The sequence below is a fragment of the Trachinotus anak genome, unplaced genomic scaffold (assembly GCF_046630095.1).
Source record: "Trachinotus anak isolate AG129_WGS33_773 ecotype Australia unplaced genomic scaffold, CSIRO_AGI_Tana_v1 ptg000018l, whole genome shotgun sequence".
NCBI lineage: Eukaryota > Metazoa > Chordata > Actinopteri > Carangiformes > Carangidae > Trachinotus > Trachinotus anak.
The window spans coordinates 16,159,244-16,184,100 of record NW_027273869.1 but is presented as its reverse complement, the minus strand read 5'-3'; the positions used below and the strand labels follow the sequence as shown (position 1 = coordinate 16,184,100).

At 42.1% G+C, this 24,857-nt stretch overlaps 1 protein-coding gene and 1 long non-coding RNA gene across 3 annotated transcripts in view; one reads left to right on the top strand and one right to left on the bottom strand.

Moving 5' to 3' along the window:
• pawr (PRKC, apoptosis, WT1, regulator) overlaps nucleotides 1-23,743 on the bottom strand; it is a 66,613-nt gene extending 42,870 nt beyond the window's left edge. Inside the window, exons 1-2 of one of the 2 annotated variants that reach the window (XM_071501792.1) lie at nucleotides 23,602-23,743; nucleotides 22,613-23,300 (exon numbers count right to left, since the gene is read on the bottom strand). In XM_071501792.1, coding sequence (XP_071357893.1) covers nucleotides 22,613-23,170 — 558 coding nt within the window. In that variant the 5' untranslated portion in view covers nucleotides 23,171-23,300; nucleotides 23,602-23,743. Of the gene's footprint in view, nucleotides 1-22,612; nucleotides 23,301-23,480 lie in introns of both variants that reach the window. The other variant, XM_071501793.1, reaches the window with a different exon arrangement.
• Nucleotides 23,719-24,857, top strand: LOC139634966 (uncharacterized). Its single transcript, XR_011694108.1, has 3 exons — nucleotides 23,719-23,838; nucleotides 24,495-24,568; nucleotides 24,732-24,857. It is a non-coding gene; the product is annotated as an uncharacterized lncRNA (long non-coding RNA).

Genomic DNA, 24,857 nt, shown 5'->3' with positions numbered 1-24,857 from the left:
GTGGGTGAAAGACACACAGCAGTAAGACATCTACCTCTAAATGTGTTCAGTAATTCCTCTTAATTTGAAACCATGCTTATCATATCGTTATATGTTGTCCTTTGAAACCCTGAACCACTTAACTCACATTAACCCGAAATTAAAGTAAGTGCTTCCTTCATTTGACGCTTGAAATGAAGGTGCCGCTTAAAGCTACTGATTTAATTTGAAGGTTATAGTGAGACACAGGCAACTTAAATCCTTTAGAATGAAATTCATCTCAGTATTATCTGACACTGTTTGATTGGTTTATGGTGTTTGCCTCTGTGGAGTTACTGCAGGCTTTTGTTTTAGAAACAAAGGAGCATAAGATGGTTTAGATGTGTTTTATTGCTTTTAAAACACACACACATCCTGTCAGGACATGTTGCACTACATGGAGCCAACACCCCTGTGAACACAGTACCAGAATGGCATCATTCCCAGCTATTTCATTGAATACAATATAAACTATAAGGAAATATCACAGTTAGACTCATTTCCTTTTTAATGAAAGTTTGCCCTATTGGATGATACAGTTTATTGTTATATTTAGTGTACTATAAAGTTTAGTGGCTTTACTCTGGTTGTCTGTTTTTAAAAAGGTGATCAAATTTCAAGGAAGGATGTAAACAAAATGACTTTAAACTGCATCTTTCTCAGTGCATCAAAAGGAAAACACTGTTAACAGTTCATCAGTAAATAATTTTATGCCAAAGACATTTGAGAAAATATGCCACTAATAGAAAAAGAGGAGATAAATTAAGAGAGAAAACAATCAAGCTGCTGATTATATACTAGAGCAATTGAGAATGATAATAACTACAACATTTGTGCAGCCAATATATTATCAAAACTATATCTTTGCCTCCAGAACTTTCCAAATGGTCAAGATACAGAGGCTAAATGCAGCTTCGCTCCAAACACTGTGGAATAATCTTAATCTTCCTCAGGAGCTGCAGCACTTTTAATCACCTCAGTGAAGCCAGTCGGGGCCGAGGCAGAGGTGAATTCTCACTTACCCAACGCTTTCTGAGCTGTAACATAATATATCTTGGTAACAGAGTGTCGAGAGGAGGACAGGGAACTGGCCCCAGTGCAGCATGGGACACATGGAGTTTTGCAGAAGCTGTCAATTTGCTTTGACATCTGGAACAATCTGAGGGACTTTGTGTTTTGACTGATGTTTTCTCCAAACATGACATCTCCTCATCCAGTCGACACACTGACTGAGTGATTTTCTTCCTCTCTTTTCTTTTCCACGTCTTTGATGACAGTGATAATTAGTTGTTTGACCCGCATGAGTTGTTAGCTTACTTAAGAATAGCTCTTATTAAAGCACAACAGACGTAAACTTTGGCTTTGGAGAAGAGATGGAGAATCGCTCTTCTATGCATGTGCTGGAAGTTTAGTTGTGGTGATAAGAGAAGATCCTTGTCCTTGGAAATTAAATCTTATTATTAAAAATACAACAAACACAGCAAGTTTCACTTCCTGCTTTAACTCCAGGTCCAGTATATCGGCCAGTCTTTGATGTTTTAATCATATAAATTACATACTGTACACAAGGAGTTTCCAGCAATGTTTTTAATTGTCTGCCCTGAAATAAAAAGTTCCTAATCAAGCAGAGGGACTGCATCACACATTCAAGGCCACATTAAAAGGGGATTATCTACGCTACAATTATAACAAGATGAAATGCATCAGCTCAGCGGGGAACTGACTGATCGATCACATTGTATATTTACTTCAGAGAAACTGCTCAGAGCAGCATGTCGCAGTGTTGGAAGAGAAAAAAACTAAAGAATTTTTACAAGTTGAGAAAAGTAGAGAGAAACGGCCCAATTAGCCACAATCAGGTGACATTAAAAAACTTTTTTTGTTGCCGCCTACTATTAGTCAGTGTGTTAGCTTCAATGCCACTGTCACCAGTCAATCAATGTGACAGCAGTTCTGAATCTTCTTCTGTTTAAAGATGAATTAATGTCTAATTCCAACAACATTTTGACAACAGGTTGGAAAATGAGAAGTGCAGTCACACGAAGTGATAAGACTGAATATGTGAAAACTATCACCTCTTCATGAAAAAATATGCAAATATAATTAACTTATTGCAAAAAAGAGTGATAATTCATTTTGATGACTGCGCCTTGAGCTAGAAATGTAGACACTGCCTCAAAACTCTGCTGTCTGCTTTTTGCTGTCAATCACTGATTTCCAAATGGAAAATAATCTGAAAAATACACTGGAGGGAAATAACATAAGCCTAATGAAAAATGTACTGAGTTTCAGGCCAAACCATCAAAACATGTGCGGTCCAAGATTTCTTTTTTTTTTTTTTTTATCTTATAAAATGCGACTGGTTTCAATATTATATCAGAACAGCAGAGTTGCAGTATAGTTTTACTGCAGGAAAGTAGAGCACAGCATGCTCTAGGAAACAATAAGTTTTATGCGTCAGCTCAGAATAAATCTCTGCTGCTATGTAAAGCACGCAGCTCCTGTGCAGACAGTTTAACTGTAGAATTTATTGTCTCTTAAAATACCTTTTTTTTAAGTAAACACAAAGGACTTACAAAAACACCCAGCTTCTGTTTGCGCAATGCAAGAGGAGAGCTTTGGATCATAGCTCAGCCAAAACTACACAATGCTGATATCTGAAGATGTTTTGCAAAAATGTAGGACAGGTGATGCGTTTGAGGGCTGAGAGAGACACTGTGAATACAACCTATTGTTCTCTGTGGTACAGTTCGGCCTGGATTAGTGATTGTGTCACAACATTCCCGTCATAGCAAGAGAAGAAGACACAAATGGGAAGTTGGGGGCTGGAGAGTCTTCAGCTCATCCTGGAAGACAAAGACAATAAACATTTCCCACTCCCACAGCCTCTTTTCCATCTTTATGTCACTGCGTGTTATGTAGAAGGAGAGAAATGGTCCGGGCAGTTTTTTTTTTGTTTTGGTTTCCAAGTGCGCACAAAAGGCAGGGCAGCTGGCAAGGGCAGGGCAGCACGGTTGCATGATTAGTGCATTCCTCACCACTCCACCCCACTCGGTGCAACAGCACAGACAAAGTCAGCGGACAAGCCTGGAGCGACAATAAAATTTCCCTTTTCCATTCCCATCCAGCTCTCTGTAAATAGCCGTTTCTATGCATCACTGCATCCCTGTATTTACATTCAAATAAGAGAGAGGATGTGGATAGTTATCGCTGCCTGACCCCCCTCTGCGAGCCTGCCTGTGTGTGGTTATTTCCCAGTTTTCCCCCTTTTTCCTCAAAAAAAAAAGCTGCGGGGGTGTCAGATTAGAGAAGTTACCGGGTTCACCGAGGGCTGCTTGAGCTCTGCAGCCTCTTTTAACCTGGATAAGGGAACACAAGGAGGACACAAATGATAAATATAACTCCAGAGAGCGGCCTGCAACACTGCTGTGGAGCATCCAGGAGTGTGATGACAGCAGCAGGGGGATGACAGTCTTTTAAATAAAGGTTTGTGTGTGCCACATCGGCTCATCATAAATCAGGACTCATCTACACTGCCCCTCAGCAAAACGCCCCATCTCTGTTGTGTTTGTTGCTCTACTATATCCTGTAGATTTCCTGCATGCCTCCCCCCCCCACCCTGCTGCTCCCTCTGCTTAAGTCTAGCCCACAGAGAGGATCACCCCAGAAATGTGCAATAAACTCTGTGGGGCTTTGAGGAGCAGCCTGAAGGTCTAAGGTGAGAAAGCAGAGCGGGAGAGAGTCGGTGTGAACTCCCTCCCCTGAGCACAGCTCTGTTCGTTATTCATGAGAACGCCGGCTCTCCTCGTGAGACTCTGGGAAATTTATACTGCAGGTCTGGACAAATGAACTGCATCTCTCCAGCACTGGACAGAAAGGGCCGCCGTCAATCCACAGTCCTCCACGACCCTGCGCCCCTCTGAGGCTTATCTTGCTCAGCAGAGTAAAGAGTGAGAGAGACAGAGAGAAAAGAACAGGGTTGGATTTGGTGAGTAGAGAGGAAGGGGGGGGGGGGGGGGGGGGGTAAAGCAAGAGATTGAGTGGGGGAATTAGTTCAGTATTTGGATAATGGATATCCTTGGAAGAAGCCCAACCGCTCATCAGGGCATGGGGGGAAAAATATGCAGGGAGGAAGAGAAAGGGATGAAGACAAAGAGTGCAAAGCAAAAGAATGTGCATTCAGGCATGTCCTGAGGCCAAACCCAAGCTGGTTGAGCCTTAACTTAATTGCAAAAACAGATCCTGAAAGAGCGATATTTCCCTTTATCTACACTGAACCCTTTTACTTATGATCTTGTAAAGCTGCTGCATTATTACCCCTCGCTGCCCGGCACACAGAACTTTCACACTGTAGTTTGAAAAGTGAAAGGCAACTCCTCCTTAGTGACACAACAGACATATTTGCTTACGACGCCTGCCACATAATATATAAGCACAGACAGCTGATTGTACCCTCTTAATTTTTCAAGACTAAAGCTCTTTATCTGTTCTTTGAAGCGTCACTCGAGAGGAGAGTTGTAAGCTTGAAGAGAGAGAGGGAGAGAGAAAAAGAGAGAGAGGGAGTGGCAGAGCTTTGCATGCAAATGAGGAAGCCGGCTGGAAAACGTGGCCACATTAATCGAAAGCGCTCCGCTCCAGATCAGCACCCAGCAGGTCCTGGAAGAACGCTCGGGCACCGAGACCCGTCCATCAACGTTTGTGATTCCTGCTGGAAATAACAATCCAGCTCCTGACTCGCACGTGTCCGTGAAATCCATTAATCCTCCCTCTGATGGAAGACTGGCAGAGGTGCATCAAAATGGCTACTGTGCAAGCATGAAGTTGCACAACAGCACATGCACTGTAACATTATGTAACTGATCTTGAAGGCATTATAAATCCTCATTACAAATCATTCTCGGTTGTGACTTAGTCAGAATTTCGTGGCAGGCAGCGGTGTCACAGAAACACAGCGTGGATGCATACCGCCGCGTAACCTCCCTCGCAGTTTCATCCTCCTCCCTCCTGCATGCAAGGACATGCTGGATCCCGCTTAAAGCGACACTTTGAGAGGGAGGAGAAGCATCAAAGTGGAGGGTGGACACTTTCTCAACAACGACAGGCCTCTCATTAACCCTGAGTGAATGGGAGGAGAGGGGGGCTGGTGACAAAGACGGCTGGGAAACTGGCCGCCGTGTGACAACTGGTTAGTTCTTGTGGTATTTGAGAGGAGCTTGTTACTCAGCAGCAGTGTTTGGAGCAAATAAATGATCTTCCTCTTTTCCTCTGAGAGAGACGGAGAGAACAGACAGTCTGGGGATAGGCCTGAGAGTCAGCATGTGAGTGGTCGTTTCTCAGGGTTGCACCGCCGCAATAATCACGCTAATGTTCATGAATGTGCCACAGGTCCCAGAGGAGCTCCGCTTCCAGGCACCGAGTTTAGAAGCACTGCTCGCTCATGATAACACTTCCTGTTTAAAGAGCGTTTCCTTTTCAAATTAGAAGTAATAAAAACTTATACCTCCTAAAGAAGAGGTTGTAGACTCTACGTTCATTGATTCATTCATTTTTTGGTTTGTTCTTGATGCTAATTGCTTTGATTTTGGTCCAGACACCTGCCAGTGCTTTTCAAGAGGGTCAGAGGTCAAAAGGTTTATTGGGGGAGTCTACAAAAGAAAAATGAGGTGTCCTGTTGGAGGACGATGAACACCAGCCATAGAGATCAAAAAGTCTTCATAGTCGTCAATGATTTATTGAGCACTAATAGAGTCAATAATAAAAAGTGCCTCATAGTGACTAAACTACTAAACAAAACAACTCACAATCAAAGTTTAACATCAGCTGACTGATGCTGTCAATAGTTTTCAAATAAATCACAAACATATTCGATTTTGATCCATGAAGGGGTCACAGTGGGTCTGTGTTTGTTTGTGTGTCGGGGTTGTGTTGTCGAGTGCACCTTGCCTGCCTGTCGTGTAACACAATACTCAGATATACAGTATCGGAAACTGTTAAAGCATGTTTTGCATTCCAGCAGGACAGAGGCAGGACTATTGTGTACAGAGGCCATTGTGTTGGTCTGCTGGCAGACACCGAACCAGACCATGAGTCAAGCTGAGCACAGTCTGAACTCCCCCACCAGTGGTGAAAAGCACAGGCTGGGAAACATTACAGCCTGTGTTCACCACACAGACTTTGTTTCAGCTCAAAATTCAAGCCTGGTTCACCTTTACACCTGACTGAGGACGAAGATGAGACACGACACATACATGAGCCTGGAAATGAGAAACTGGTTAACAGTACGAAAGCATGCAGCACGTGAATAGTGTTCCTGCCATGACCATGCAACTGTGAGAAAAACAGCACTGAATGTAAGACATTCAATTTCACATGTCGCAGCAGCTACATCAGACAGATCCAGTCAACAGAAACCTGAGGTTATTTCTCACAGTGTAAACACCTCCCGTCCTTTTGGAGCCATGAGTAAGGATCTAGTGTGTTAGTCATATGACCGTCTTCCACAAAAACACAGGATTTAATGCTGTACTGGGGAATTTTGCGCAATAGAGATTTTAAAGGGAAGAAAGTGTCAGCTGAAAATTTTACCTTCAGCCAGAAACGCACAAAGAACTTTTGTGTTTGATGTTTTATACAGAAGGAAGACAAAGAGAGATCTAATGCTTTTAAATCCAGATTTCTCCAAGTGACGTATTTACTCTTGAAAAGGCTGCACACACACACACACACACACACACACACACACACACACACACACACACACACACACACACACACACACACACTCTCTCTCCACAGACAATACCATGTAACTAAGGAGGCAAGGGCTTTGTTTCCCTTTAACTTTTCTTCTTACTCTTCTCTCTACCTACACATCGCTCTCACTGACCTATTTGTAATTTACCCAAACTGAACCACTTCTCATCTAATACCTCCAACTCACCATTTTGGTTTATTGTTGGCAGCACATCATGGCAAAGGAAGTAATTATGTGACTCTGCAGCCTCAATTTAGAGGAAAAGAGGTTACAGAGGACTTTGTGGCGAGCAGTCACCAACAGAAATGCCCATAAATCTCCCTGTTCCCTCACACAATAACACAAAACAGTCACGTTCTGTCACGCACTTTTCAATCAATCAATACAACTTTATTAATCCATGACGGCAATTTGATTTTAGGCATAAGTAAGACAGGGAATATACGTTTGCACAGACAGGCAATTACCAGCACATGCAAATGAGCTATCAATAATAAAAGTCATAATAAAGATAAAAACAAATATAGTCCACATGGCCGACAGGAATTTAAATATTTCATGTGCCAGGCTCCAGTTAAAGCGCAAAACTGTCAGATAAAAAAAGTCCCTGTTGAGTCACAATTATCACAAAACTATCCCGAACAGACTGAGCCCAACCCTCTGCTACGTGATGCTCCCTGCTGCAGCTCCACATCATGATGAAGCAGGTGAATATGGAAGTAAACACTGAGCCTGGTGCAACTTAAAAGTCAAACGTTACAGCACTGTCACGCCTGTTGTCCACTGTGAAAGAATTCATGCTACTCCCTCTCTGCCCTCTAGATAATGGTGTGGGGACGACTGTTTGCACTTGATTGTGTGACCTTTCAGGCTGACACGAGGAAGATAAATCCAGCCCCGTGGACAGATAGAGCTGCTGACGCTGGCCCATTCATCGTGCCGTGGACAGCTCCACATTTTGCTACTGGACCGACGGTGAAAAGGGGGAGGATGGAGGTAAAATAGAGATGAAAAGAAAGACGAGAGGAGAGGGCACACAGGCCACACACATGGATACACCTCATGTTTACTTATGAGTTTGCAGCCTGGAATCTTTGGATGCAAACAAATGCCCATGGATGCATGAAGGCTCGAGGACTGATTTACTAATGAGATGTTGGGGGAGATAGCTGCAGAGGGAGAGAACAAATGGAAGAAGGAAAATAAACTACATGCGTCCACAGGCCACAGGCCAAATACCAGATGAAAGATGAAATACAGAAAGATAGGAACCAGACAAAAATACAAACAAGAAGCTGGTGGTGGAAAAGAGGGATTCATGGCGTACAGCAGAAAGCAAAGCATACAATCAAACGAGGCGGGCTTGTGATGAAAATCCAATCTGTCACGCTGAACTGAGAAGTTCGGGTGGCTATGAATCTTTTAGGAGGCCGTCAGCGCCACAGGCAAAAGGTTAATACCCGCTGAGGAGAGAGGGCTACGCTAAACACCAAGGCATGACTGAAACGCCTCTACATCTGTCTGCCCAACCCTCACTCGCAGGTTTGGACACAGCAGACAGCAACAGGTAAAAAAGATAAAAAAATAAAAAACAGTCTGCAAATAAGAAAACACACCACACGCAGGCGTATTAATTGAATAAATAAAATGTGTATAAAAACCCCAAAAGTCGCCATTGCTGCGCTGAGCTCAGTGAACAGTTCACAGTGTGAAGGATGCAAAATCAAAGAGGTGAGCGATCAGACCCCTGAGGAAACAAACAGAAAATTACACGCTCTGTCTGCAACAAGTTCTCATGCAACGCAAACCTGAGAGCTCCTCATGATTATTTCACCTCTTTTCAATTACTGAGAATGAACCACAGAGCAAAGGCAGATTTGCTGATAGTTCAACTACAGCACCTTAAAAGGCAAGAGCTGGAATTTGACTCTTTTTTTTTTTACATTCACGAGTCTTAAAATCATCACGACAACTAATCAGCATGATGGGAGCAGGAAATGGAGACGGCAGGGCGACGATGAATGTGTGAAGGTCAGAGATCAGAGTTAACACAAATCTAAGTGTCTAGTTTCTGCCTGTTACCTTGACCTTCCTTTCTGATCATGACAGGCATCTTAAATTAATTCATTGGAGTCAGCAGCCATCAGTGTAAGGGCAGAGAGCAAGCTCGTTTGACAGGGAGCTGCAGATGTTTTCAGCCTGCAATATGAAACACGCTCTACTGTGATAAAGAAAAACAGGATTTATTATTTATTATCAGTCAGTCTGTCTGTCTGCACGCCTAAACCCCACAGTTTGTTTAAAACTGCAGGTTGCCAACAACATCATCATGAAGGTGCTGTTAGGTCAACACCCTCAGATCAGGGAAGTCATTACAACAACATCTGAAGCAACACGAAAAGAAAACACAACAGAGGTTAATGAGTCAGACAAAAACTTGGCAGATAATAGTCAGGTGTCAAATCAACATGAACCTGACTTGAATCTATTTTGTATTTGATGTCAGAGTCAACATCTGGCTGTAGAGTCCGACCCACAAACATCAGCAGACACTCTGCACCTTCCCTGCTGTTGCTCTGCCGTGAAAACGCTGCACAAATATTCACTTCTGTATCACTGTGGTGGCTTTTTTCATCAGAAGGTCAACGAGATTCAACTGTATTGAATGTCCTAAATTTAGCAACTAAAGATCCACGGTCGACCCGACACACGTGAACGCCTTCAAACTATTATTGTCATATACATACCAGTGAAACCACACCATTGTCCTGATACTGTTTGTACGGGTGTCCACTGACTGGGTGTGTCCGTCAACAGCGTCATGACTGACGACTTGGCTCTGGTTGTTGTTGTATTTGTGCACATGTTCATATCTCCATGTGACTTGAAGTCACCGGATGTCTCACGGTGTCATAATGTAACAGGTCACTGATAAGGTGGGTCTGAAATCTCACACTGAAGTTCACAGTCAGTGCGGTGCTGCACGGACGACACAAGAAGGAGTTCATGAAGATTTCAGACAGTGAACTGTGATGCATCTCTCAGGAGCAGTCGCCAAGAGTCACAGCGTTTTCTTATCCAAAATACATTTTAAATTTATCACTTTTTTTGAGGAAACTATGTAGACTTAATCTGACTTGAAAATCTAAATCTCTGTAGAGAATTTACTTTCATACCACGCTGGAATCTTGCCATCAAAATGCCAATGAAACAGAGGTTTCACTTTTTCAGTCTCTGGTGTTTCGGATTTTTATACAGTTCGGTTTTTAGAAATCGTTTGTTTTTTTGAGTGATCATCATATAGCGTTAAGTCTGAAAACTACTGCAGCCTAGGACAACATAACTCAACCAACTCAACTCCTTCACATCCATCAGCTGGAGGTTGTGAAAAAGTAGTAATTCACTTAACCTTTCAACCAAAGCCTTTATGTCATAACTTGTTACAGACGACTGTTTGAAGACAACATGCAGATTCACACAGGTTCACACAGTGTCAGAGGAGCTGCACTGAGTCTGTTTTAACTAATTCCATAGAACAGTGAAGACGTATCAGTCACAGTCCTGATGAGAACAGGAAGGAGCGACAGGTACAACAGGTTCTACCTCAGGTGTTTCTCGCCATAAGCTGGCAAAGGAAATGCTTTGACAGAAACTATAACCCTCAGACTTTCAGGGAACAATTAACAGTCATCAGGTTTTCTCATTATACGTTATATAAAACTATATAATGCAGGTGTTTCCAGAATTCACTGGTATTTAACTTAATATAAAAGTAAATGTAAATTGCACAGGAAGTCCATGTCACCATACCTATTATTTCACAGTTTTCCGTGCTTTTAAAAATATATTTCTTATAGATGCAAGTTTGACTGGAGACATTAATTAGCAGAGGTGATGAGTCATGTAAAGTGAAGTGAAGTTTGCTTTTAGCTGGAAGGTGGTTCTGTTTTTCCTGACATTTCCTGATGTGCTGTTTTGATTAATTACTGCAAACTAAAGGTTCGACACAAGCGTTCAATTACTGCTATCTCCTGAGAGTGACAGATTATACTGGCATTTCATTATGTGATCAATCTAATTAAATAAGATGATGGTCTAAACCGGAGCGCCGCTTGTTAAATACTATTCATAGCATTTTATTTAGTGGTGTAGTATCTCTGCTTTTTCCTCCTTGAGTTTGTAAAAGTTTGTTAATGTTTTCTGAAGGTTAGTGGAAGTTTGTTTATTTCAGGCGAAGTGTTCTGCTGAGAGGAAACCTTGAAATCTCTTCATTAGTCACTGGAACAACCAAATACCAAATTTTTAAATGTCTTATTTGGTATTTTTGTTTTTTAGCCTTGTTTATTGGAAGCTGCCAAGCACTTTTCCCCCTCGTAGGGATAAATAAAAACTGCAGAGATGGAATCACAGGAGGAAATTAATGCACATGTACGACAGCTTCAAAACAAAGTGCCAGATGTAATTTCCCAAGTCCAGCAAGACGGAGCTGGAATGAGAAAACAAGGCACTTTGTGGGTGGCGCAGTGTAAGATCACTCCCTCCAGTGTTGTGGTGTAAAAGCAGCACACTGCCTTGGTACAGACAACACAACACACACACACTTACATGAGAACATGCACAAACAGAAAGACGCTCGAGCTTCAAGGAGTGAGCTTTAAAACAGGTAGAGAGCTTTCTCAGGACCGGAGCAGGTCTCGGGCTCCTTTGTTGAGAGGAAAGGCTTAAAGATCAAGGCTTCGTGTGTTTGGCAGTTTAGAGCCACATATTTATTCGATTTCAGGGGTTCGGCTGCATTCCTGGGCCGATTCACTCAGCTGTGTTTTCAATACTGTGTTCTTTTGATGTACAACTTTTTTTGCAGCCCGTGCGCAATTTTTCAAACAGCCACGGGGGGAAAAAAAATCCTCCATATCTATCAAATATTAAGGCGAGTCTATGGAAAGTGGAAAATTTAATCAATCCGCTGGTGTTGAAAATATTTTCACTTCAGCCTAAATTACCACATAAATCCTCACATATCTTGTTCTAATAAATCCTATTTGTTTTCGTTCAAGGGCAACACAAGTGGTGAAATGTGAGGTTTTTTTTTTTAATGTTCATTTTGTGTTTGTGAAAATGAAGTCCATGGTAAGAAATGAGAAGTGAAATCTCCAAACAAAACACTGGCGAGACTCAAAAACATCATCCTGTGAAGCCAACATTCCTCCGTCTGAGTCTTTCACTTTCCCTCCAAACTCACACAGGAGGAAATTGTGTTTGTTCATCATTCCTCAAGTGCAGCTCGGGTTACGTGTGTAAAACCAGCTCGTCTGATAACAGCGCTGCTTATCAGGAGAATATAGTCTGAGCTGGATCCCTGGTGACATAACACACAGAAGCTGTGCGTGAAACCTGTTAGACTGCAGACAAAAATCAGTCTGTTAATGTGCATTCACTCATACAAATATAACTGAGGCTTATTGTCCCTCATGCAGTGGAACGGCAGAGCGAGCAGAGCTGTGACTGCAACTTCATCAGACATGAGATCTCAGGTCGTATCTCAGACAGAATCAGTCTGATTTTGATCAAATACTCAAAATGTTTCACATGTGAAATTATATTTGAGACACATTCATCAGATTTGACTGAACCTACTGGGATGAACCCTCATTCTCTGTTTTCTGGCATTTAAAAACATTAAAATGGTTTTCCTGCTGGAGGCACAGCTACCATAAATACTTAAATCCTTCTGACTTCCAAAGGTCATAACTCAGATCATGACTCTCACAGGTTGTGGTTAAATAAATCCAGAAGAGGTGAGAATCTTTGGCTCATAACCGTTTCAAATATTGACACTTAACTCAGTAAAGGTGACAACAGTTGTGTTTAAAAGTGTTGTCAATGTCTAAGAACTGATTTTTGGAAGTTGAGGACTTGACAGGTGTGTTGCACTGTGTTGCATTGTCCAGTTGACTTGTTTATGAAACCTTTAACATGTTGCACATTTGAGGTTTTATGTGGCTCTTTGTTTTTACTGCGTGTCTGTGTTTACTGCCTGCACACATGAATTCCCATCTGGGAAAGATCAACATTAAACAGAAATGAAATACACAGAAGGGCTCAGTCTGGACACTATCATCAAAGGTCATATTTTCAAACTCTAAACTGTCATACAGGAACATCAGCAGCTCCTTTTTACGGGACCTTTGAAGTTGGTAAATCTTGTTACTGAATTCCTGATGTGACATTTATGATTCATTTCCCTGTTTGGAATTTGCAGATGTAGCAGATGTGGTGACTTTATAAAAACTTACAAATAAGGTAACTTCATAAATTATGATTTACTGCTTTAGGCACCACCTGAACCACCTGACGTTAAAGCACTCACTCATGAATCAATAATTTAACTCTGATTCAGGCCACTTTTCATTTTCACACTTGATCTACTTTACTTTTATAATTGTATTTTCTTTGTTACTTGTTTCCTATGATTTCTGTGCAGCACTATGTAACAATATATATATATTTGAAGTCTATAAACAAATGTTTTTAAGTATATTTTCATGCTAATACTTTTATAATGTATACTTTACCTGAGTAAAATTTTACATGCATGTAAAAGAGTATTTTTACATTGTTGTATTGTTAAATTGACTGACTTGATGATGGCCACAATTACAGGACAATTGCACCGTGAATTTGACTCCTTTCCCCAAGATTCTCTTGAGTTGTTTGCTTAAAATACTTCTTTTTGTTTGTTTATGACATTTTTGAAAGTAGTGAAACAGTAGCACAAGCATCCTCCTTACACTCGATAACATGAGCTAATGTTAACCACCAGACCAGACAGAGCCAAACCCATTTTCATTTTTTCATTTGTAAGAGGAAAATTTTGTTATTTCTTATTTTAAAAAGTTATAAAGTCTCTAAAAGACCAAATGCAGACAACAGACAGCAGAATTTAAAAGAGCGACTCAGTCAGACCACATGTGTACCAGAATGTAAAATAGGGAGAGGGAGAAGGGAGGCTGGGGTCTCTAAGTAACGCTGCTTTAATGAACACAAATAGACAGGCTCCCAAATGCCTAATCATGCAGAGTGGCCTGATTAAGGCTGACTCACAAATTCCCCTCAGTCGTCAGCAAACACACAGGAATGTCCAGCAAATAGGTTACACGTTACAGACACACAAAATCACAACACACAGTCGCCCACTCCTCTAATCCACAACTCTCTTACTTAACACCCTCCCTGCTGAGTGTGTTTGTGTGCGTCTGCGCGCTGTCAGACCAGCAAGATGCCCAGCGGCTAGACAAAGAAAGTTCCCCAACAACCACACAACAGAGGGAGACTCATGTCCAACAAACCCATCATCACTTATCTCTGTGTGTCTCTGTAAAATCCCAAACTGTAGATTTACCACAACACACACCAGACCGTGCTACATTTTTAATGAGGGGGACAGAAGGTGTGTAAACGAACTTAAATAAAAAGGTGTGAAATTACTGAGTGGAGATGGTTTGACTTGGATTTTCAGGGCAAAACAATGGCCTGAGTCCAGGGTCAGACAAGGACGAGGCTATTCACTCTGACATTGTTCGGCGCCTGCAGAGAGAACAGTCAAAGTGGATTTAGTTAAATATTTACATGGGTTACGTTGCAGTTTATTCAGCGAGGACTTACAATGTGCGACTGCTGCAAATTCCACAGGATCGATCATTTCTGCTCTACTTAGGGCCTTATTTCTACATTTTAAGTTGACACCCATACAATAGCAGTTTCCTGATGCCAAACTTGTACGACCTGGGTTTGTAGTTAAAGATTAGCCAGAAAGACAGCAACTGTGTCACTCAGGCAGTAGCAGGGAAGTGAGTAATGTCTCAGTTGAAGTGCAGATGCTTCTCTGTCGGGAAACTGCCTTTATAAACATCTGAGTCTCAGTTACCATCAGCTGACCAGAGGTTTGGGATAAACCTCACTGAGATCTGTGAGCTCTTATCTGTAGAGGCAGGAGAGCCCGCGGGGGAATATCAGGCTTGGACTCATTGTGTTCATCCAACGTCGGTGCTCTGGGACAGTGTGGGTTTTGACTGACTGTGTGTTGCTCTTCAGTAATAATCTACAGTCTGCTCCACAAAGTTCACGAACAGACATAAGCAATGAGCAGTGACCCAGATGAAAGAAGACTTTGAACTTTGCAGAACTCCAACAGTAAATATCAAACAGAACAAGTTGTACCACAACACAGAAATGAATATCTAAGCTTTCAATAATACTACGATACCAACACTAATAAACATCAGAATAACTTTTACACAACGTTTTCGTGTCTAGGACTAATTACTCTACATTTTCTGTGACATTTGGCTTTTGAAATCAATTTTCTCAGAGTTTATGTAGAGTCAGACTCAGATTTTTAAACTCCAGTTTCTATCAACAGACAAACTGCAACTCTGTCTCTTCCAAACACTCGTCCTTTAACTTCTTCAGCCCACATGAAATCTGCACATGTTCCTCTGGAGGTGATGCTGACATGAATTTCAAAGTATTAAACCCACTTGAAATAAAATACAGATTTTAGTCTTGAATAAAGAGACAGGACTGGTCACTAATGCTTTTGAAAGGTGGTAAAATGGGAACAGAAAGTGCTGGATGTGACTGTAGTTATAAAGCATAATTCAACTTAAGCAATAAAAACAAATTTCTCTACAAAATTCTTTTGGTAAATTATCAAAAGAACTTTTAAAATGTCAGATTTTGTCTAAACACAAGACAAAATATATATGACTTATAAATAAAAGTCAATAAAATCTGCATTTTTTTCTATGTAAATGAGAAAATACCCAACTAAAGAAAAATAATTTAGGCTACAGATCTGAGCAGGCCACATTTTGACATATTTTGGTACTCGATGCTGGGGACACATTTGAATCCACACTAAAAAGATGCTGAGGTTTGACACCCAGTCCTAGACAAACACCCTCCCACACCCGCTTTAGTTCTAATCAGGTGATCTGACGCCATCTGACAGCATAATGGACGCTCAGCTAGTCAGGGGTCAGTTTAATAAGAACTGAAGTTTATGCAACAATCCCACAAACTGAACAAAACCACGTGCCACGGCCCATTACGAGGGTGCCGTGTATTTTATGAGGTGCTGAGAGACCGCCAGGTGCCCCAGTGGAAAGGAGGCCAGGCTGGTAACGACTTCATCGCAGAGGCAGACAAGCCAACACTTCCTCTTTCCTTCCCTCTTTCCTGCTCCTTTGGAATTCCCTTAAATCTCACAGAGCAGCTCTTCTGGGACTTTTTTTTTCTCCCTTAGACACCCCTTTGAAACTTTTCCAGTGACAGCGGCCCTCGTAAACAATCCAGGGTTCATTCCAATAAGTCAACCAAACAAAATGTTCTTGGGAACACTGCTGGTCCTTCTGGCTTGGGAAACTTCACTTGGAGAAACACATGTTTTAATTAAAGAGTTTAGCATTCCTGTTGTTCAACCAACAAGTGAAAAGAAGGAAACAAAACACCCTGCCTAAATAGCTCCTTTCTTACCTAAGTCCATGATAAAACCCCTGTGGTATTTACTGTGATGATGTGACCTTGTTTGGAGAAGGTTTCAACAGAAAGTGAAACACGCTCCACCCCATCCAAATTAACATTCTTGCATTCCTTTGCACAGCTGTGAATTGAGAGCCTATGATAAACAAGCTACTGTAGAAGTGTGGTGATTCATTAAATTGATGACTTGATATTTGACAAAGTGTCACCAGCTGGTTTCATACAATTTTAAAAGGAGCTATTTGTCAGTTTTGCTATTGCTACATAGCCAACATTAGCAGTAACAGCTGTTTACTTGCCAGTCTTGCCAAGAGCTTCAGTCATTGTTGAATTTAAAAGACAAGAGGTTTTACTACGCCTTCTGATTAATGCCATTTCTTCAGCGCAGACTGGACAAAACAGTGACTCTGTATCGGAAAATGACAAGACGGTCCCGGATAGGCCTGGGCTAGCTGTTAGCATGCTAACACTGTGAATTTCCCCACTGTGGGACTAATAAAGGCTCTGGGCGAGTAAAGGAATGAAGTTTGATGCTGAACATGCAACGTTTCTTCTTCACTGGTAAGTAAACAGCTGTCAATGCTAATGTTAGCTATGTAGCAATAGCAAAACTGACAAATAGCTCCTTTAATTCTACTTTTAGCTTATTGCAACTTTGAGATTTACGCTGCACATTCACAGAACTCATTGTTAAACAGAAGGTTGGGTTACACACCACGTCTCAGTAAAATATTAAAAACTACACCAGCGTACAAGTTTTGATGCCTTAAAAAAAGCTATGAAAACAGTAGTGAAAGTGGCATCCACCTTAAGACTATTAACTGAAAAACCATCCCAACTGTATATTAAGAGGACTGAAGAGATAAAACAGTGAATATGCCACTAATCGACTGCATATCCAAGAATGGCCTGGAAGGAGTCTGTGGTATTAACTCAATTTCTCACAAATCTGGTGCTGCTCTTGTTGAAGAGGCAACAAAAAGACACATTAGCGTCCGTTTCATTAAACCAGTGTCAAACCATGCTCTCTCTCTCCATCTGCACTGGGGTAGAAGTGGATTTAATGTTGCTCAAGCTCTGCTCTCAGCATCCAAACATACATCTTCACCCTCCACTGAACTTCACCACAGAATAAAATGGAGCAGAAACAAATCTGGGGCATAAACAAGGCAGGGGCGTTTGGATTTAAGGCATTTGCTGATTAATGTCATTCAGATGAAAGGGTTGATGCCACAACTCAATGATGCATAGTCTCATTTGATATGAGACCAATAGCCCTATGCACACACTTACAACCTTTGCCCTGGAATAGAGCAATGTGTATGTAAAATGTACACATTGAAATCAAGCTTCAATGAAGTAGAGCATAAAAATAAAATCAGGGGACTTGTTTTTCTTATTGTTTTGAGTGAAATTTAATTGTTAAGTTGACAAAGACATCTGCTTCCCCTTTTATTGCTCCCCTCAGGTTGTTAAAGTAATAATTTTTCACACTTTCTGACAGTATAACAGCCTTTATCAGCCTGTTCCAGCTCTTCATTGAAGCTACAGTACATGAATTTTACACTAAGTGAAATATTTAAATGCAAGACTCCACGCTTCTTTATGGCAGCTCCATTCAAATAAATCATTTTATACACTTTTATATTGCCGTATTTGGTGTCTTTTGGAAACTCTGAGATCTTCACTTCACCAAGTTTAAAAAAAAAATAAAGTTCTGTGGTTCTGAGCAAAGTCCAGCTATAAAACATGAGTTTGTACTAAGTGATTTACCAGTGGTGTTTAAGAGGTTGAGATATGTTTGTATAAATCATAAAACATATTAACAACCACCTGGATTCACAAAGCATCGGGTTAAACAAGGACCCTCTTGTCTGCCACGTTCTCCTGTCAACAGAGTGTTAACGCCCTGAGCGCTCGGCACAGTATCGCATGTTGAACCTGTTGACCTCTTCTGCGATGCTGCAGACAAATAGCTGTGGGGAGGGGTGGTGGTGGTGGGAGGGGGCCTGCTGGGGGCTATACTCCCCACCAGCAGCAGCAGCAGCCTCTGTGGGCCAGATCCAGCCATCCACATGAAACAAAGTTCACACTCCCCTGGCAGGAGGGCCTCATAACTCACTGAGGTCATAAAAGGCTCCACAATGAGCGACATGAATCACCATCGGACCGCGTGCGGCGTGACCAACGGGAAACACGCTTACATCACAACCCAAAACCTTTTCGGATGAGAGGACGCGACCCTCGCAGAGATGCTCAACACACACTCTCGTTTCCACATTCCTCTGTTGCATAAGCACGTCCTGAGCGGGTCAAAGGTCAGCATCAACAACAATGCCCTCCAGTCTGAGGCGGCGAGCAGGGTGAGAGAAAGGGGACACCTTCCTGGAACGCCGGAGATCGTATTGATTGATGCTGTGCAAAAAGTGTCTTTTCTCCAGTAAGGCATGGAGCTTTTATCAGGCCATTATATCCTCAACAGGCAGAAGATTGGGTTCCCTAGATGCTCTGAAATCCCGCTCAGCAGCTATTATTCTGCACAGAACGAGCGAGGAGATAATCCCAGGCATCTCTATTCACACCTGTCCACTCATATTCACGTCACAAAGGCAGCTTGTGTGAGGCCGTCTTCATTTGCATAGTTTGGTCCTTTATAATATGCACCAGGAGGAGAAAGGGAGAGATCTGACAGGAGGAATATATGTGTGTATCTGCTGCGTTGCCAGTTCTGGCAGTTTTACGTCTCTATGATTTCTTGCAGAATTTCCGGCCGTGAGATCTGCGAGATAAAGCCTCCATTATTAAAGTGGGATTAGAAACCTGGAGCTGTTATTTTGTGTTAGTAGCTGCTGCTGGCTAGTTTTAAATGTGCAAGTGTGAGGTGTTGTAAAACAATAAAGTATGTCGGGGCCGGACACATTACCAGTTACAGATCACGTGTCAGAAAAGGGAAGAATTAATTCATATTAATTCAATAAAATCATGAAACTGTTTTTCATCGCTCTAAATTTTGTTTATCAGGAAAAAGGTGCAGAAACGCTGAAATGATTCATCTAAGCTAAACACCTCCTGGTTTCAGCTCCTCAAACATGAGTATTTTTCAGATTTAAATCGCTGTAAATGAAATATATGTACTTCACGATGAACCAATTGGGCACAGGCCCAAGGACCACAGGGGTCAAATGGCCCCTGAGCTGCCAGAGCCTCTGTGTGATAGAATGATTAACATTTCTTGTCAAAGGTCAGAGTTCAAAGTCCTTCTGAGAAACAGCTCCATTCTGAAAATATCACAACAAGCTATCATGACGCTCTCATGAATCATGGAGGTCTGGGGGACTGTTGGTCAGGCAAAACAAACAATTTGAAAATTATATGGGCTTTGGAAAGTGATGGACACTTTTCACAATTTCATGACTCTATTGGCTCAATGATTACATTTAATTAAAAAACTAATCATCAGATTAACTGATAACAAAAAAGGAGGCACATAATTGCATTCAACAAGTTGTAAAGGAGAGAAAAAAATCATGTATTCATGGCCAAAATACGAAAAACTAAGACTTTTCCATTGATGCATTTGCATAATTGTGATGAAGCTGCCGAACTGAGGTTGCATGACACCCAGGGGCCTATCAAAGCATCAAAGTGTTGAAACACCCAACTATACAAATGTTATTATTTATTATTTTTGTCCCTGATTATGTTCACGAGCACATTTGTAACTTGATTATGAGTCTTGTCCTGGTTTTGATAAATAAAACATGGAACATGGAGAAATGGTTATCATTATGAGAGTTCTGTCACATCTGTAACAACTGAATTACATCTGTGGTTGGAGATAATTTAGTTTCTGGTTTTCAGGGTCAAGTTCTCCCTCTGATCACCGATAAAGGAAGACCACTGCCTTTCAGGATACTCTAACTGGCAGATTCAGCTGTCTTAAAACCAGGTAAAGGGCTTATCCTGGTTGAAATGTTTGCAGGCACGAACACACAACCAAGAGATGAAGAACCTGATGTTAAGCTGGACACTAAAGGACATGTAAACGTACTCACAGATAATTCACTGACTGTTTTCTACAAACTGTACTTAATCCAGTTGAAATCAGAGACTTCCAGTTCTTTCTCTCTGCCTCACTCACACAAATCAGCTCAACCCCACCCCTCCCCTTGTAATGGTGCGTTCGCCCACTTTACTCCACAATCAGCTGCCTATGGGCTCAATCTAACATATCTGGCACAGCCCGGAGTGCTGAAGCCCTGCATTACTGCCTGGCTCGTGACCAGTTTTCAAACGGCTTTGCTCAGCACTGCTGAGCACCTAATAACAGGATGTGGAGCACCAACTGACAAACTGGTCAAACTCCAAGTTGTGCTGCCCCGAGGGCACCGGGCTCAAATAAGAGAGGGGCTACGGGAAACAGGGTGGTTATGGACCACTACTAAAGGCATCAAACTACCACTTATACTATCACCTTAATGAAAAAAACATGTGTTCTAAGTATTTTTGTATAATTTGTGTGCTTTTGAAAGTGTGTGTGTGTGTGTGAGTGCACATACTCCCAGCACTTGGCTGGCACAGCTTTGTATCAGAGTTCCTGCATGTGTCTGCACCACAGGAATTAGGCAAGAGTCTGACATGATTTAAATTCAATAACAATGAATGCCCCAACACCGCCGTCCAACACACACAACACCACACATGCACACACACAGTCCACCACCAGCCGCCGCGCCGCGCCCGCGCCCCCCCCCCCTCCCTTGCTTTTTCTCTCCAACATCTGAGAGCTGCTTTCATTTCTATCGCTCCAGAGGGTCGATTAGACCAGACACATGTATGGGAGGAATTTGGAGACTTTTGGAAAACAAGTGCTGTTGTTTTATTTGAATTATTTATGGACCCTCAACACTTTATGGATCTACAACACACACAAACACACACACACACACACACACAGAACCCAAGAGGTAATGTGTTAAAGTGAGAAATGTAAGATATAAAGGTACAAAGGAGAAAAACTTCAGACAGTAAAATACAACAATAACAAACCCAAGGAAGCCCTGGACAAATAACCCGTCACTCTGCACAATAACCACTGAATCTCTTAAACTCCTTCTGGATTTTTATATGATTTCTGGACTTTTTGGTATTTAATAGAAAACTGGTCCACTGCAGGGAAGCAGGATAAAAGTTTACCTCACTTACTTCTAAACGAATGGGCACGCTGGCTGTGGTGTTACAGCCATGCTGAATATGGATCATAGTTTTCTGTGACCACAACTATTCAGGAGCGTGCCTGCTAATTTTGTTCTGACCTGTTTTATAAGCTGAAAGTCAGCTCATCATAAACGTATCGTATTAGCAAACGTCAGCTGATAAGAAACAAGAAGTTGCAGGACAGACAGAGAGAGAGAAATGAAGGATATTAATGCATAAAGGTGCATAACTTATCAATTAAAAACAAACTTACTGTTCTAAAAACAGGCTTATCCACATGACATACAACTTTTTTTTAATGTTTTCCATTGTTTGGTTTTGTTTATCTCATCCCAGCAATTACTATTATATTTTTTGTTTGTGTTACATTTGACAAATTCATCTTGTGCTCAAAATGAATCAATTAGTTAATCAGCAGAAAACTAATTAACATCTAGTTTTTGCATCATTTATTACGTTCAAAATTCAAAGACACGCTACTTTCAGCTTCTTTTATCTGAGTATTTTCTGCTTTTCTTTGTTTTAAACTGTTATAAAGTAAAAATATTTGTTTTAGGAACTGTTGGTTGGACAAAACAAGCAGCCTGAAGACGGCACAATGTTTATGACAGACTTTTATCCCCTTTTTGTGACAATATATAGACTAAACAACTTAATTATTAATCAAAACACAACTGCAAAATGCTCCATTCAGTCAGTAGATGGGATTTCATCAAAAATGTCTGTTTATGTTGTGCATCATGTTCAAACAGAAACAGCAGCTCAATATCAATGCTCAGTATCAGTCTGCCTCTGCTGCAATGCAATCTCTCAGGCGTTGAGACTTTACATGCAGCAAACGCAGAAACTGATCAGAGCCTCTTTGCACAAGCTCTGACAGCCTTCTCCATCCCAACATGGGCCTCCATATTGTTCTGTGGCAGCAGGGTGAATGAGCCCTGACTGAAAACCCTGATCAGCATAAACAGCCACTTCTGATGAGCTCAATGAGATCTGGATCTGAACTGACCTCTGCCAAGAGAAGATGTGCTTTCCCCGCAGGGGATTCACTTAAAATGTCCAACATAAGCCGGACTCACTCACCTCATTGGATGGTATGCTGACAACACCTGTTGATCTCCTCTTTTCCCTCAACTTCCTCTTCTCTATCTGCCCTTTCCCCTTCCTGGCGCTGGGGCCAGTGCTCTTCTTCTCCTTGCCCTTGCCGGGTGATGGACTTTCCTTGTCACTGTCATTGCAAGCCATGGGGCTGGAGTCCGGGGTGGCGCACTGAGCCTTCTCCGTCTGAGGCGGGGCCTTCTTCAGGTTGCTCGCCGGGGTGGCTGCGGGTGCAGGAGGGTGAGAGGCAGGGTGGTGCGCTTCCTCCTCGGGTCTCTTCAGAGCCGTGCCGGAGGAGGACCGAGCCACCGAGTAGGAGGAGGGGAGGCAGTTCCCAGAGGAGGCGCTTCGGTCCGGGTTTCCGTTGTTGGTGAGCTCGGTGCCCGGCGGAGCGGCGTGGCGGCTGCTGCTGCTGGAGCCCATGGGAGCGCCAGTCGCCGCGGCAATGTCCCCCAGCATTTTGGCCCTCATCTTCTCCCGTTTCGCCTTCCATTCCTCCAGAAAGTCCGTGGTAGCGTTTGACTTAAATCCGCCTGTGGCCATGATCCCTTTTTGATAAGTCCCCCCCCCCCCGGTTGGTGAAAATGAACTTAAAAAGTTGAGGTGGATGTGAACTTGCAGCTCTCGGCTCCCGTCCTAATGGCACCACATTCCTGAAGCGATTAACCGAGTGCTGTCGACAGGTAGGAGCAAACACAGTCAGACTCACCACAAACAAAACTTCAAACCGACTTTTCCTGAAACTTCTTCTTTTCCCCCAAAACCCAGAAACTTCTTTTCAGCTCGTCGTTGTTTCTGAACATAAAATAATAATAATAATAATAATAATAATAATAATAATAATAAAAAGTACCAGGTTGTTACTGTGCCACTTCAATGCGCAACAGTTGCAACCCTCCGGTTTGTCTGAGGAGGGTGTCTCCTACAGAAGAGAGTCAAAGTGAGCAGAAGCGGAGACTCGGGCAGGAACTCACCTGTGCGGAGCCGCGTCGGGCCTGAGCTGCTCCCCGGTCGGACCAGGTGTGTGCCTGCGCTCGGATCAATGGTGCTGGGCTGCAGCGCTGAGAGCCGCCGAGCTGCGAGTCGCACTGCCCTCGGCTGCCTCCGACAACGCACGAATGCTTCCGACGGAAGCCGAAGCCAAAGATGGCGCTCAGCCCAAACGTTATGCTCCTTTAATGCTCGCACTGGGGGCTTACAGCTTGTCTCAGGTGAATATGGTGCACTACTCTGGTTTCCATAATGGCAGCAACCCACCAATATATTTATATTCTGTGATTTCATGGTTGCCTAGTGTACAGGCTATCCTATAATATTCCTATGAGAAGTTTATTAAGTTTTAAAATCGTAGAAAATGTATGAATTTGTTCCATTTGTGGGTTCATAGTGCACTTATAACACAGAATCAATCATTTATTCATTATTTTTTATTTTATTTTTATCATATCGTCGTATTTTCTTCTCCTGCTGTACTTTAATAGAATGTTGCAGTATTTTTGACCTTTTATACCATTAGATTATTGTTTAATAATATTAGTGAAACACTGAATTTATTCAAGCACTGTGCTTTTTGAGGTACTTTTACTTTAGTTGAGTATTTTCATTTTATATTTTTGCTTTTTGAGTGTGAGTGGGTTAGAATGGGCTATAGTAACTTTTGGCTCCTGAAAAATTTGGTATTTGTCTATTTTTTACATTTACGTAGACTATACATGAAAAACCAAGCCATAAAAAATAGAATATATAATGAAAATAATGGTTAATCGAAGCCGTGTCCTTGACATAAAAGTGATCTTTCTTACAGAGGAAGGTGAAATACATCTTTCTTGTTCAGAATGACACTGAAATTAACTATTTTCTACCTCAGTTGGCAGAAGTTGAAGAAAAGTTGAGTACTTTGAAAGCGGCATTTCAGAAGTCAGTTTATTCCATCAGCCACAGGTGTGTGTCTACAAAAACGTCTGTTCATCTCCACGACTCAGGCTTACACTAACAGCACAATGTCACTGCTTTTCAGACTTCAATAGGCCTTTGATAATTGCACAGTTTAAGTGCAACAGTTCTGCAGGAGAGCATTTGCTGACGATTGAGCTCTCCCACGCAGATCCCACAGACTGACTCCCCGAGGCGCTGGATGACTCATCCAACCAGCTCTGATCAGAGGAGCTCCTCCTTGTTCGTCTCTCCATGCTGATGAAGGCGCTTCATTCCGGCTAAAGGGCAGGTCGAC